The sequence below is a fragment of the Rhodamnia argentea genome, chromosome 2, assembly GCF_020921035.1.
Source record: "Rhodamnia argentea isolate NSW1041297 chromosome 2, ASM2092103v1, whole genome shotgun sequence".
Taxonomy (NCBI): Eukaryota; Viridiplantae; Streptophyta; class Magnoliopsida; order Myrtales; family Myrtaceae; genus Rhodamnia; species Rhodamnia argentea.
Genome location: NC_063151.1, coordinates 1,670,964 through 1,685,524, shown reverse-complemented (window position 1 = coordinate 1,685,524; position 14,561 = coordinate 1,670,964). Strand labels below are relative to the sequence as shown.

The following is a 14,561-nucleotide window of genomic DNA, read 5'->3' as shown; positions in this document are numbered from 1 at the left end:
CATTATCTCGAAAACCATAAAAGCATGTATATGGTAGAAATCGACACACAAAAATCCAAACTTTAGATTAGCTAACCGGATTAAGAAGCCCTTTCATATCAAGTTCACTGGGAGTTAGCATCTCGAGAAACCATTTTGAGCAAAAAAAGCAACAGAACAACACTGGTTTGGCTTGGTGAATGCATCACAAGACTCGATTCTATTCCTCTTTTAAGCTTTTCAAGAATCGACCGACCACGTTACGAGGGGAACATATACGCAATGGCAATCCTCGTACCGAAACAAATGCAATAAACCAATCAAACAGCTCGATATGGTTTCTTCCTTTTTTTTCCTTTCACTTTTTCTGGCACGTCGCCAAACATTGGCGGAGGGTCGGCTAGCCCTCGCCGGATCTAGGCGAGGGCCTTTGCAACTGCGGGCGAGGCGGCCCTTGCCATCGGCTGTCAAGGGTTTGATGGCCCTTGCCCGGTGGCCTGCGAGGGTGGCCGGTGATCCTCACCGGCCAAAGTAAATGAAAAAGATGAAAAAAGAAAGAAAAAAATAAAACAAAAATAAAAAAAATTGAAGTACGATTAAAACCTGTTAACGTCAATGATGGCCATGCCACGTAAGATGGCCGACATCTAAGTCAGAAATTTTCGATTTAAATTAGCTGGATGGATTAAATTGGTGCCAATATAAGAATGTTTATGATTAAATTGGTACCAATATAAGAATGTTTGTGATTAAATTGGTTCAATCGAAAGGTAAGGTTTAGAACTGAATTGGTATCAATAACACAGGTTTATGGCTTTTTTTTTTGTACTTTTTCCAATATTTGAGACGTCAAACATCTACCGAAAGTTGGTCATTGTCAACTGATATCATCATCTTCCAAGTAAGATGGCCGACGGCTACCGCGACAACTTCCAAATGTCGATTCCATACATCACGATGCGCGCCTTTTCGGTATCCTTAATAGAAGCATTTCACTGTAATTGGCTGCCCAAGTGACCCAATTAGCCCATCCTGCAATTATAGCCGACCGAGACGATTTTTATGGAGAGAATATGAAGTCAATCGATGAATTTGGGTGCCGCTCATCCCGGCCTTCCAACCATTCCTCTGGATAGACCAGACAAGTCAAAATGCATCCCGAAGGGCGGCGGTTCACCTACTAACTGATAACTGATAAAAGTAGCGCATCCCCAAATTCTAGCAGAACTTCCATAAAGAAATGATTGCTTTCGGCCGATAAATTGCACCAACCTCTTCGGTTGATAATGTCGCAATAGTTATATGGACGACTGACCACTTAAACAAAGCCGACAAACTCCTTCGGCTTTTCGAAGCATTGACGACACTCTTCTGGCATAATCTACTGTCTATGACTATTAGTATCGCCGGTACCTTTGATAAACACCCTTTTGACAAAAACATGTTTTGAGCACGGCTTTCACTTAAGCATCAAAACCTAAGGGAAACCCCAGTGAAAAATGCTAACGCTATTCCTTCACTTTGCGCGGTCTCTCGGCAACAGCGATTGGCGGTGTCCTTTTCAAGCATATGACTGAGGCAAGAACTCAAGTAGGAGAAGTGAAGAGAGGAAAAAAGAGCAGATGAGGCACCAGTACAGTAATATACACGTAAAATAGCAGATTATGTTCTTCAATTTAGTACAGGCAAGGAAGTATATACGGAGCTAACTTATTCCGTAGAAGCGCAAGCGTGGTGAGTAGGGAACAGAAGGAATGCACTACATCCATCTGGGAGGCACTTTTTAATATCTACAGATGGCTTACTTGAAGGGGAAAGGAAACTCCGGTAAATGGGAGTGAGATCGTCCCTTATTTCTGGTCGGCCGCTTCTCTGTTCGGATATACTACGCCAGTGTGCTTGCAAGCAAAGTGATTCCGGTGTGTCGGTCAAACACCGCTACAAAGGTTTGGAGCACACAGAGCCCATCCGAAGATACTCCAGAACGATCTTTTCTTGATCCGCCTGGACGACTGGGCAATCTCCTTCTCGTTTCTCTCTAACATCTCCCACATCACATGTACATCATCGTACTCGCACCTCTTCACATCATGTCGCAGCTCCAGCAGTCCTACATTTCCCAAAAGAAAAGGTGTGAAAACCTCACCTAAAAAAACACCATGCTTGAGAATAATTAAGCAAAGATGCAGAACGTGGCATCCCTGGCAAAAAGAAAACGGTAAGGGGAGATTTCATTTGCAAAACTTACTAAGATATGACGCGGTTAAAAGGAATCAATAGACAATCATCAAAGAACTAAAGGCAAGTGGAAGCACTTAAGATGACAAGGTCCTTCCATGAGTTCAAACTCAGCAAACTTAGTTCAAACAATGCTTTTGGTGGATCCACATTTTAGCCGCTCATTTGCATTGGTCTCCTCTTAAGCTTCTTAGCTTTTTCCAGGAAAATCGGAAAAACAAGATGGAAAGGAAAAGAAAATCCCTCTCGAGACAGAATGGAAACAAAATGAAAAGCATCACGCCGTGAACAAATCATCGCGGCCTTCAATACACAGCAAGTAGCGAAATGAAAGTGCAAGTGAGCAATGTCTTCTTTCTTATCCATAATAAAAATAACCATGCTTATTGCCACCATCATTTAATTTACTCAACACGAGAAAAATCACGAATTAACAACTGCAGTACTAGTCGTAGCTTGACCGAAGCTACATTATCAAGAGTTGGCACATCAACCAGCCACTCTTTGCTTATGCCTGGTGCTGATTAGCATACTTTGAGAAGTGAGAAGAGAACATCCAACTTCGAACAGGTTTAGCCAAAAGCAAATTGAAAGAGATAACATTCAACAGGGAGCCGCGCTCATATCGTCACCGGAAAAGAGAAAATAACAAAAAGAATGCAAAATATCGTCAAGGACGCTCTTTTCTAATCAGGACATTAGTCGACAGAAAATTTCTGATAGAAAAAGGGTTGACATATGAACACTAAATCACAAACCGCAAGGAAAACCAGAGATCAAAACACAAGTATCGTAAAGCAGAACGAGAATGGTTATCAGCAACAACAATCTCCAACTGGCAATAAGCCTAAAATGAATCTGCCAATACCTCGTTTAGCCATCAGCCAACAGCATCCCTTAATCGAACAATGCTCAACAAACCAGGGGAAATAATCATCCGATGCAGGAACAAGTAAAAAACAAATGATCTTCCTTGATCTACGATCCCTAAATACATATTCGATTTCGCCAATCGAATGACCAAAATTTCACAGAAAAAGAGAATGATCGAAAACAGCAGAGACGCTCAATGCTCATGCAACCATTTCCGGAAGAAGAACGGAATCAAGAAGAGATCGAATCAAGACGGAAGAACCCCGAAGACTATCTCAGGCCGGCGACATTACCGCTTTTGCGCATTCCGAGGCGCGTGGCGACGCCGATCCAGACATTCTTAAGAGGGTGCTTGAATGTGTCCCAACACTGCATTCTCATCCCCGGCGGCGCGAAGGGCGTTCGGAAAAGTCTCGCGCTTGTTTCGATTTTTCGCTCCGGCCGCGGAGGAGAGAAACAGGGAGGGGAAGGAGTGGAGACAATCTTTCCCTGCGAAGACAATTAACGAGAAAACACACGCCCTCACCAGCGAACAACGTCAGGGGACTGAAGGCGTCAACGATAATTCGCTCAAATTAGAAGATTGGAACAAAAAGTTGTTCGAGGAAGATACCTTCCTGCGGTTGCAGATCGACCGACGTCGAGCCCAACATCCTTCCCCTGTTCTGTCTCTCTCTCTCTCTCCCCCCTGGAGGAGTCTTTGGTGTAGAGAGAGAATGTGTCAGTCCACCACTCGACGAGGAGAGATCGTGGCTTGGTTGACAGCCACGTGTGGACCGTTGTGGTGGGCGCGAGGTCGAGTTGATCGCGACTTCTCTTTCGGCGGGACGTTGACGGTTGACTCGCTCGGCTCGCCCCACGCGTGCGTGCGGCAGCGGCCCCGGTTGGTACCGATGTCTCGGACAAAGACTTGCTAAGGGTGTGAGGCTCTGAACTATATTATTCGCCCATATATTCTTCAAGGTCACAATCATGAAGCAAATCAATTAGCACTTGCATGGACAAGTTTCAATGGCATCGCATCACATTCACGTGAATAATCATGTTATTTTATTGTTTTGTTACAACTGCACATATTCTTTTCTAGAATCTGGATTAGACGTACAAACACAACGAAATGGAGAGTAAATGTGAGAACGAGAAATCGAGACACGAGATTCATACTAGTTCATCCTTAGATTAGGGCTGCATTTAGGTGATAATTCCACTATAATCGGCACGTCTTATCTATTTATTACAACTCTCGACTACAAGAGAATGATATTATATATACACGGCACGAGAAAATCGTAAGAGGTCGAGAAATCTTTAACTTTATGTGGTTGTTCTCTATGCTCGAGTTATTCTCAATCAAGACATGCTCAAAATCCCTATTAGAGTTGTTCAAATAGTAAGGGCGCGCATGGTAACACTTCTGCTTGAGAAATCAACTTTTAGCTATAAGTTGATTTAGCTATAAGTAGAAAAATCTACTTCTCCTCACGAGTAGAAGTTGATTTTTTTACTTATACTCCATAAGTTATTTCTAATTAGATAAATTCATTTGGTAGCGGTTGAAAATTTTTACTTTTGAAACGTTATTAACACAAATATTCTATGAAAAATTATTATCGGCAAACGAAAAATTTATACTTCATTTTTGAACTTTTTTAAATTTCTTTAAAAATAATTTTTATTATTAAAATATTATTTAAATTTTAAAAATAAAAATATATTGTTTATTTTTTACTCCCACGATCGGAGATGGCAATTCGGCGGCGGCGGTTGGCGACAGCCGCGACCGACGAAGATCGGTGGTTGACGGCAATTGCGGCCGGCGAAGGTTGGTAGTGGGCGGTGGTTGGCGGTAGCAAGCGGAGGTCGGCGAATAGCGGCCGATGGAGGTCTGCGATGGGTGGGACCGGACGATGGTCCGTGATTGGCGATGGTCGTGGGCGGTGGCCGGTGGAGGTCGGCGGAGATTAGCGAAGGTGGGTATGATTGAAAAGATGGTGATGGCGTAATAAAAAGAGGATAAGGCAAGAAGTGCTTCTTGAGTTGGAGAAATTACTTTTTTTAACTTCTCAAATTGAAAGAAAAATAACTTTATAATTGGAAATTTCTTTCAGAAGTAAATTTTTATCAAACGAATTTCTGCTTCAGAAGTTACATTTCCAAACGGATTTCTACTCCAGAAATATTTATAAAGTAGAAATTCACTTTCAAAAATGTTATCATGCGCAATCTAAGTGTGTTCATCCTCCTGCCCGACATCTAAGTTCCAATCACGACGCTTGGGCATTCTCTTGTGATCACTGCGCTCGACACCCCTAGGGTATGTGGGACGATGGGCTGCCACACCTAATGTAGGGCTTACATGTGTTAAAAAAAGTCTTGAACACCTAACATTGTCAAACAGAAAAAAAAAACATTAAACATACTTGAGACAAACTCATAAAAATATCTTCTTTTTTATCATATCATGACACAATTATGCGTCTATTTTTTCTTGCACTTTTAAAGAGAAAATGATGAGATGCCCTTTCTTATTTCAGATTGTGTAATTTTAATTTCGTTTATCAAGGACAAATACGTACATTAACAAAAGGGGAAATTTGTTAAAAAAGTTATAAACCTATTGTATTTGTGCTAATTCAGTCCTAAATATTTTACATTTGTGCCAATTCGATCTATTCGACTAACTTTAATTAGCCGACATTGACGTGGACGCCGGTGCTAACGTTTACAATTTTTAGCAATATTTTAATATTATTTTTTTTTTATTTGTTCCTTTTCTTTCTCTTTCCTTTCCGTTTCCTTTTTCTTCCTATAGCTGCTCAACCTTGCCTAGGGCCGGTGAGGTCGACCTTGCTTGCCCTAGCCTCTTGCCGTCATTGGAAGCGACCGGCTAGAGAAAGAAGAAAGGAAAAGAAAAAGGAAAGAGAAAAAAAGGAAAAGAAAAATAATAATGCAAAAAAATAATAACATATTATTAAAAATTTATCCACACCATTGCCCGTATCCACGTTAGTTCCAGCTGGCCAAAGTTGGCCAAATGGACCGAATTGATACAAATGCAAAATATTTAGAATTAAATTAACAAAGCTTGCAATCCAATGAATGATGACAAAATAGAGCAAAGATCAAGAGACAAGTCTAGAACGAATCGAATTTGCGTCACGACACCCAAAGCTCGCCAGTGGTTTAGCTTGAGAAGATACACAAAAGCAGAATACAAAAATAAGGCATAATGGAAATGATCTGATTACTTAAGAATAAAAATTCGAGTAGATGTGAAAAATAGGAACATTTATATCGAGCGTGCAAGCATTATTCTTAAGGATAATCTTGCCCCTCGAAGTATGAAACTCAACGCGATAGGCTCTAGCGACTATCCTTCTTGTACACAACATGCCTTCCCCTTTACTCTACACTGAATAATAGAGGGACGCGAACAACAAAATTATATATAAAACCAAGCAAAGAAAGGAAGCAAAATAGAAGGAGAGAGAAGAATTTTCTCGTTTTGGTATATGTATATTTTTTAATTTTGCCTGGAATAACAACTTGTAGTTAAATGGAATAGAGAGTCGTTCTTCCTTTATCAATTCTTGCATAAAATTGAAAACCATCGCAAATGGATGACTTTGGATATTTCAAAATTGCTGAAACATTCATCAATTTACTTTCGTTTGGTTGAATTTTGAAACATGACATGTAACATCGGGGGAAAAAAAAAAGCAGTTTGGGGACTCAAGTATGACTACGGGGGCTTTGGGTCCGGTCACCTTAGGCTCAAAACGGGCTATTTGGTCGGGTCGAAGCCCCAAGTCCAATTCGAGCCCACTTGCGCAAGGGGACTGGTTACAGCTTCGTTCGACCATCTTGGACCATGTTCAGGCCCAAGGGATCTCGATCTGACCAGCAAGTTCCCAGTTCAGGGTGTCGGTCGCCAAGGAGTCTGGTCCGATCGTTAGGCTTTCGGTTCGTGGGATCAGGACTGTCGGTGACAGTTTAAATGAATTTTGTCGATGAAGTTCGGTGTTTAAAAGCATAAATTAATGGAGAGCTTTCTATTTTTTCTTCTCCTTCTTTTTTTTGCAAAACAAAGACGCGGCTATGTTTAGATGTCTGGGAACCGGTTTGATATGGTTTTGGGTTATAACTATGTCGTGGCTGTATTTAAAATCAACTTGAAACTAGAAGTTGTTATGGCTTTGGAGGTGGGGAAAATCATTAAAAAGTCCTCAATCTATTACGATCTGTTAATTCAGTCCTAAACCTTTTTTTTTCTTTACCAAGTGAATCATAAATCTTTTGTATTTGTGCCAGTTCATTCCATCTGGCCAATTTTGACTAGGCGATCTTGATGTGACAATTTTCGATAATATTTTAAGACTCTTCCGGATTTTTATTTATCTTTTTATTTATTGTTTTATTTTTTCTTTCTCCCGTCGGAGGAAGAAGGAGATAAAAAAAAAAGAAAGAAAAGAAGAAAGGATTAAAAATAAAAAAATAAAAAAAATTAAAGTATTATTGAAAATTGCCATACCAAGGTCTTACTACCAAAGTTAATCGGATGGACTGAATTGACATAAATATAAAAAGTTCAAGACCCAAATGGCAATATATATATAATTGAATTAGTATAATTATAATAGATTTAACACTTTTTTCATAATACCCTTTGGGAGATGCTATGGCTGTGAAGTGTTCGTCAAAGACCTTTCAAAAGAATCAAAACTGCAGCGTCTCTTTTCAAGGCCGAAGTTACCCTTACGTAAATGGAAATAAATTAACTCTTGGTTAATTTCTCCAGCACTGCAAAAGCCGGTGATTCCTACTCCAAGTAAGTAAATCTAAACTGTCAACAGATGCTGCTGACGTGGCATTATCTGAGAGACGGATAGATATATTCCGCATTTAGATATTTTCAGCTCCAAAAAGCCCCGAGGGGAAAATGGAAAATCTTTACAAAAAAAACACACGGATCGATAGATTCATCAAATTTTTAAATTTTGTTTTGTTTTTTGTTTTTTTTATCAAGAAAGCAAGTTTTCGGAATCTTTCGGCGTCGCTCGCGCAACTCGCTATAGGTTCGGGCAACAATCCGCGAGTCCTGATCTCTCGTCAACTGAGGATTTTTCCTTCCAAATTCTGAGGTTGCGATGTCGAGGGCCCGAGTCTACGCCGACGTTAATGTGCATCGCCCCAGGGATTACTGGGATTACGAGGCTCTCACCGTTCAATGGGGGTAAAATCCCCCGATCTGTGTTCCTTGCTATATCTTCTTTCGTTTGGTCGATGGCGCCTCGCCGAGACGCGTTTCGATTGTGATGCTTGTGGGTTTCAGCTCAAGCTCTTGGCTTTCGCGATGGGTTTCTCTTTTTTTTTCTTCTTCACTTTTTTGGGGGTTGCGTTAGGGTTGGGTGCTGTGTTTCGGTGTGTTTTGCTCCCGCTGCTTGGTCTGGGCTTTGCTGAATTTGTTCATGTGTGTGCGGCGAAGAGAATGTGCGGTCATTATGATCCTCTTCGGTTGTTAATATCGTCCCTTAGAGATGCGAATGGTTGGCAGCGAGGTTGTTGTCGTCTTGATGTCGACGCATGCCGTGAAATTTAGCTGGAGGATGCGTAATGAGGATTTGGTTGTGTAGCGTTTTAGCTTGACGAAGCTAGTCGCGCCGAGACAGAGCTTGAGCGGATCAATTTTGCACCTTAATGTTCGATGATCTGGTTCAGCTGAAGTTTTTTCTACTATGCGTGCTGAATGGTTTGATGATAGTCAAAAGGTGGATGTTGTAAGACTGATGAAGTTATAGCGAGGCGTGATGCGACAGTGATGTGTCTTTTGTTAATGCTTGCTCCGAAGTTTTTTTTTTTTCTTGGCTTAATTAAGTGTCCCTTCTATGTCATCGATTCAATGGAGTTCTCTTAGATTTAAGTATCTTTTACAAGGTGGATTATTCTGACTCTTAGGTGTCTTCAGCTATTCCTGGGTTACAATGGATGAGAAATCTGGCTTTTGTTGTGCTGTTCTCTTTACGAATATGTTGTCTTCTATAACTGGTGACGTTGAAGCGTGTTTTCAATGTTTTTGACTTTGTGGCAAAATTTGAACAGTCTATAATTAAGGTTTCTTGTTCTTCTTTGTCTCCATGGCCAGAGATCAAGATGACTATGAGGTAGTTAGAAAAATTGGGAGAGGAAAATATAGTGAGGTTTTCGAAGGTGTTAATGTCACCAATAATGAAAGATGCGTCATCAAGATCCTCAAGCCTGTTAAGAAAAAGAAGGTAACTCTTGCAATTACTCCTTCCACTTGGATTTCGTAGCAATAAGGATATTTATGTTGCCAGATGAATGCTTTGTTGGTCATTCTCTAAAACATGCTTTTCTGTATAGTTGATGTAATACTTTGAGCTTGCGTTTGAATTTGTGGAGTTTGAACCATGAATTTGGCAGGTGTCTCGTCATAAATAGGGTACCATTGATCGTGCTTCCACTGCACAGGATTGATGTATAAGATATGTTAGTAATCGCCTTTCCATACAGATGTTGACATCCTGTCTGCAGGTCCTATCTGCAGAGCGATTCAAATTCTACAAATAGATTTCTGAACGTACTTTGAAGCATTTATTCATTGATGTTCTCTTGATTGGTTGCATCATATCAGCCTTTAAAGTATTTTCCACGCCTGGCATTTAACGATGCTGCGAAATTTCGGATCCCTGTCTTGCTGCCTGTAAGACTACCTAGGCAGTAGTGACTTTATAATTTGATGTCAGCGTGGTCGTTGAGTTGTAAACATACGTGTGATTTATTAATTTCCCGTATCTGACTGCTATAAAAGACAATCGATTAACAATAGAGATATACTTCATTGATTTCTGAGTCCTTTCTCTTTCTTGTATTTAATTTTTACCTTTTGTATGATTCATGAGTCTACTTTCCTTGGTTTCTCATTGTTGAATTTGTTTACTTTAGGTAGCCATTTTAGCATTTGCTGCAATCATCTTGTGCTCTAATATGGCAGTATGTCTGTATATCTGCAGATCAAGAGAGAAATAAAAATACTGCAGAATCTCTGTGGTGGCCCTAATGTTGTGAAGCTGCTTGATATCGTCAGAGATCAGCACTCGAAAACCCCTAGCTTGATTTTTGAATATGTGAACAGTACAGATTTTAAAGTTTTGTACCCCACTCTAACAGATTATGACATACGATACTACATATATGAGCTTCTTAAGGTACAGTACTTATTCAGTGATGCATCAACATCTTGGCTTTGTGTCTCTTTTACTAGGAATACATCTCGTATGAAAATATCGTGTATTTGAATAGATCTTTACTATTTACTTTTCGAGGAATCCAAATCTTGCGACATACGCAACTTAACTTTATTTAATCCCAAGCAGTTGAACATCCACGATATATATATATATATATATATATATATATATATATATATATATATTGACACATAGATTCACATATATTGTGTTCATATTTTTTTGAAACTTTGTTAACATTCTAAATTTTGGCGGAAAAGCAAAAAAAGTACATTTTGCTTAGACTTAATTCTAAACAAACATGCCGTAGTATTCATAGATTAAAGTACTTTGTCTGTGTGCATTAAATACTCAGGCATCTTTGTAACTTCAGGCATTAGATTACTGCCATTCACAAGGCATAATGCATCGAGACGTCAAGCCGCACAATGTTATGATTGACCATGAATTAAGGAAGCTCCGTTTGATTGATTGGGGACTTGCTGAATTCTACCATCCTGGTAAAGAATACAACGTCCGTGTAGCTTCAAGGTAAGGTTTATGGATTCCATAAACTCATGCACATTTGATTTTGTTGGACCTTATATAACTTCTTCCGAAGAATGTAAAGTAAAGATTGACTGATCGTGTTACGTTCCACTGTCCATAGTAACATCAGCAATTACAATTTTATTGCTATGATAAGATGAACTGAAACTTTCGTTTATTTTAGTTTTTAGAGGCACAAGCTGGTGCGTTTCCCTTGAGAAATGATCCTCTTGTCAAGGAGTTAATGGTGATCAATTGATTGCCTACTGATTTCCTGCCCTCCCTCCCATTACCCTCTTGAAGAATATAATTATTCCGTATAAGTTGGAGCCATGTGTATTTGTTTGGTGTTCTGTGAGTCACTTCCTTAACGACCGGTATGCTGTTCATCTCTAGCAATCTTGGCGACTTTATGGGTTGTAACTGGCTCCATGAAGGCAATTTAAGGATTTTAAGGGAGCTTGCTTTTTGTTCAACTTGAAAGCGCTCTTTCTGAGGGTTAATAATCAACCTTATCAATTATCAGAAGACTGTTGATTAGTCAATTATCTGGCTCATGCATTTTGTTTGTACTTTTTCTTGTTTTTTGTGTTTTGGATAATCCAGTTAGTGTACCAAGACTTTTACGGAAGATATTAACTATTGAACCTGAATTCTGCTCAACAATGTCAGATATGTGGTGATAGTTTAGAGTATATGAATATGCCCCTATTGGTGTCTCGGATGAACCTGGTTCAGAGGCTCTACTTGATATATCATTGTACTTACTGTTGTATTATGAGAATTCCTTTGCTATGGTGTTCTCTCTGCACAAAATTAAGTAATATGGTCTTTCAGATATTTTAAGGGTCCGGAGTTGCTTGTTGACCTCCAGGACTATGATTATTCCTTGGACATGTGGAGCCTTGGGTGTATGTTTGCAGGAATGGTACGATATTACTGACAATTTTAATTGAATTTAAAGTATTTCTTTTAACAAATGTTGACGTGTTCAAACATCCTTGCAGATATTTCGGAAGGAGCCGTTCTTTTATGGCCATGACAACCATGACCAGCTTGTCAAAATTGCCAAGGTAATGTGGAATCTATGTCGCCAATATTATTTAAATTGGAATGTGTTTGGTGGGGTAGTTACACTTGGGGAGTTGGCTACTGAGAAGCTTTTGGAATTAGGAAAAAAAAACATGTTGCCATATTGGTAAAAGCGGTAATCTTTGTTGTCCTAACTTCTGACGTGATTTTGTGGTCATGCTTCCAGGCATGGACCCTGATGTATAGTTCAACTTTTCTTTGTTCTTTGGGTTAGATTAGTAGGATATGGCCTTAATGATTATAGCTCCTGATTACATCATTGAGCATATTAAAACCACTTCTTGTGCAATCTTCAACAAATTCGCAGATTCAAATTTTGACCCCTTTTCAATGGGCAAAATGGAATTTTCTTGTCATCTGAAATGCTTGCTGTTGCTGCTGATATGGAAGAATGTTAAAGTGCAATTCCATCTGAATTTTAGTTGTACAAGCACAGTTGCATCAAGATATTTTATCTATATCAGCTGATAGAATGACATAATGTATTGCAGTGGACTGTGGTTTGAGTGATGATCATACCATCTATAATCTCAGTGTGGCAGTGTATTTGCCTTCTAAAACTAGTATTCAAGATTTCCTTCTAACTGTCTGTGTCGCATATGCACTGCACCGCAGGTTCTTGGAACAGATGAATTAAATGCATATCTGAGCAAATACCATTTGGAGCTCGATCCACAGCTAGAAGCTCTTGTTGGAAGGTTCCTGTGTTCTGTTCTTTTACTCCTTAAAATGCTAGCTAATCATCCTATCTCGCATATGTTTAGTCAGCTACGGCCTTTTGGTGGGTAGAGTTGGGGCAAGTTGTTCAGAGTGATTGCCACTTGCAGATAGGTCTAACTAGATCCTCCCTCTTTGAGGACAGGGCTATAAAAAACTCAGTGCTTAACTCAGTTTTTGGATGATGGTGCTTCCTGAATAAATGGAGGCTGCAACCATCTGAAAAGTGTCGGTTACATTGGTGGGAAGGATGTCAGAGATACGGTTATATCCTCTGATAATTTGCATGTACTCAAATTAGGCTCTCTAGAAAACCGAAGTCTGAACTGAAACTTCAGCGCATTTCAAGAAGTTGTTAATGGCACTGTGCTTTCCAATTCCAGCAGAACAGTATGTTTAAGAACTTTATTCTACTTGTGGCACCTTTACCCATTAAATTGGTGATTGCAGGCACAGCCGGAAACCGTGGTCCAGATTCATTAATGCTGATAATCAGCATCTTGTATCTCCAGAGGTTAATTTTCTGTCATCATATTGTTTTTTGGAAAACCTGCAAAAGGATTTTTTATTAGCTTCCTTGGTATTCCTTGTTCTATGCCTCTATTAATTATTCAATCTTGATCCCATGATATGTTCAGGCAATTGATTTTCTTGACAAGCTCCTCCGGTACGACCATCAGGACAGGGTTACGGCAAGAGAAGCCATGGTATGTTTATGGGTGAAACTGCCCCTTGTGCTATCGCTTATCATTTCGTCTGTTCCTAATATATTGCCATTAACAAATTCAGTCCCTCTTGGACCATGGACCTAATAGGAAGCCTCTGTGTATCTTTCATTGCTTTGTGATAATCACGTGAAGACTTCATTATTAGGATCATATAGAGTAGTGTATCTTGAGTCCCTTCTAATGTTGTGATATAGGTACTGTTCCTCTAACTCTATAGTCAACTATGGCTTCCTCAGTCAAAGTAACTCTTTATTGTCTATGGGTAAACTCAGAGAAAATGGTTATGCCAGTATTTAGAAGTGTATAGAAGAAGAGTTTCATGCTCTGCTGTCCCCCAGAATGTTGCTGTGTTTTCGTGGATAAGATTCTCAAATTTGTATGAGTCACTACTAGTTCTTTTCAATTCTTGGCATTTCAAGAATACGAGATAGTGAAACAAGGAAAAATAAAACTGGAGGATAAGAATAGTTCCCCTGTTTATCTCGTTGCCCCTTTCTTATGCTCTCAAATCATTGGATGTGAGATATATGCTAGCTCAAATTGTCTTGTTTCGAGCTATATCTTTTTGTCTAATATGCGACTTTGCCACGAACAGTTTAAATGAACAAGGTGTGAGCAGGTTAACTTCCAATACTGTTTATATGCGACATTGCGTATGTTGGCCGTCACTTTGCGATGTCGGTCATGAAGTCCTATGCATTCTTATTGTTTGGAAGAGTAGCTTATGTCAACACGTTCATCTTTTTCAGGCTCATCCGTACTTCGCCCAAGTAAGATCTGCAGAGAACAGCAGGATGAGGACGCAATAACCGCTCCGGGAGTGTCATCAACTGTGGTACTCTATTCTAGTTCAGGCTGCTTCCTTGGGTCTTCCTCGAATCTTTATGACCAGGAATAGCTTCAAATTTTGCCCCATAAATTGATTTTAGTATTTCCAGTTCTTGAACTGGGGCCACAGAATGTGCCTTGAATTTTACGACCGTGGTAATTTAGTTTGGACATGACTGAATGTACGGCTAACGCTGATTTTTGGGTTATCCTGATTTGTGTGCTATAAAACACTGCTTGGACGATTTTTCTCCTGATTTTGCCATTGACTTGGCGTCTATATGCAGTCCCGATTGTTTGCCATGAGACT

The 14,561-nt window shown here is 39.7% G+C and overlaps 2 protein-coding genes across 3 annotated transcripts; one reads left to right on the top strand and one right to left on the bottom strand.

Moving 5' to 3' along the window:
• Window positions 1–1,602: 1,602 nt before the first annotated feature.
• LOC115746330 lies at window positions 1,603–3,759 on the bottom strand. The gene is made up of 3 exons (XM_048275248.1): window positions 3,704–3,759; window positions 3,384–3,579; window positions 1,603–2,089 (listed from the first exon to the last, which is right to left on the bottom strand). Exons 2-3 carry the CDS (start codon window positions 3,469–3,471, stop codon window positions 1,908–1,910), a joined length of 270 nt encoding a protein of 89 aa, XP_048131205.1. The 5' UTR covers window positions 3,472–3,579; window positions 3,704–3,759; the 3' UTR covers window positions 1,603–1,907.
• Window positions 3,760–8,103: 4,344 nt separating this feature from the next.
• On the top strand, window positions 8,104–14,508 carry LOC115746329 (casein kinase II subunit alpha-2). Of its 2 annotated transcripts, none has more exons than XM_030682053.2 (10): window positions 8,104–8,323; window positions 9,233–9,362; window positions 10,122–10,316; window positions 10,732–10,889; window positions 11,724–11,814; window positions 11,894–11,959; window positions 12,594–12,676; window positions 13,146–13,209; window positions 13,334–13,402; window positions 14,173–14,508. In XM_030682053.2, the coding sequence occupies exons 1-10, from the start codon at window positions 8,238–8,240 to the stop codon at window positions 14,230–14,232; spliced, it is 1,002 nt and encodes a 333-aa protein (XP_030537913.1). In that variant the 5' UTR covers window positions 8,104–8,237; the 3' UTR covers window positions 14,233–14,508. The 2 variants fall into 2 exon arrangements, with proteins under 2 accessions (XP_030537913.1, XP_048131204.1); XM_048275247.1 differs by having other exon boundaries at window positions 8,315–8,421.
• Window positions 14,509–14,561: the final 53 nt, after the last annotated feature.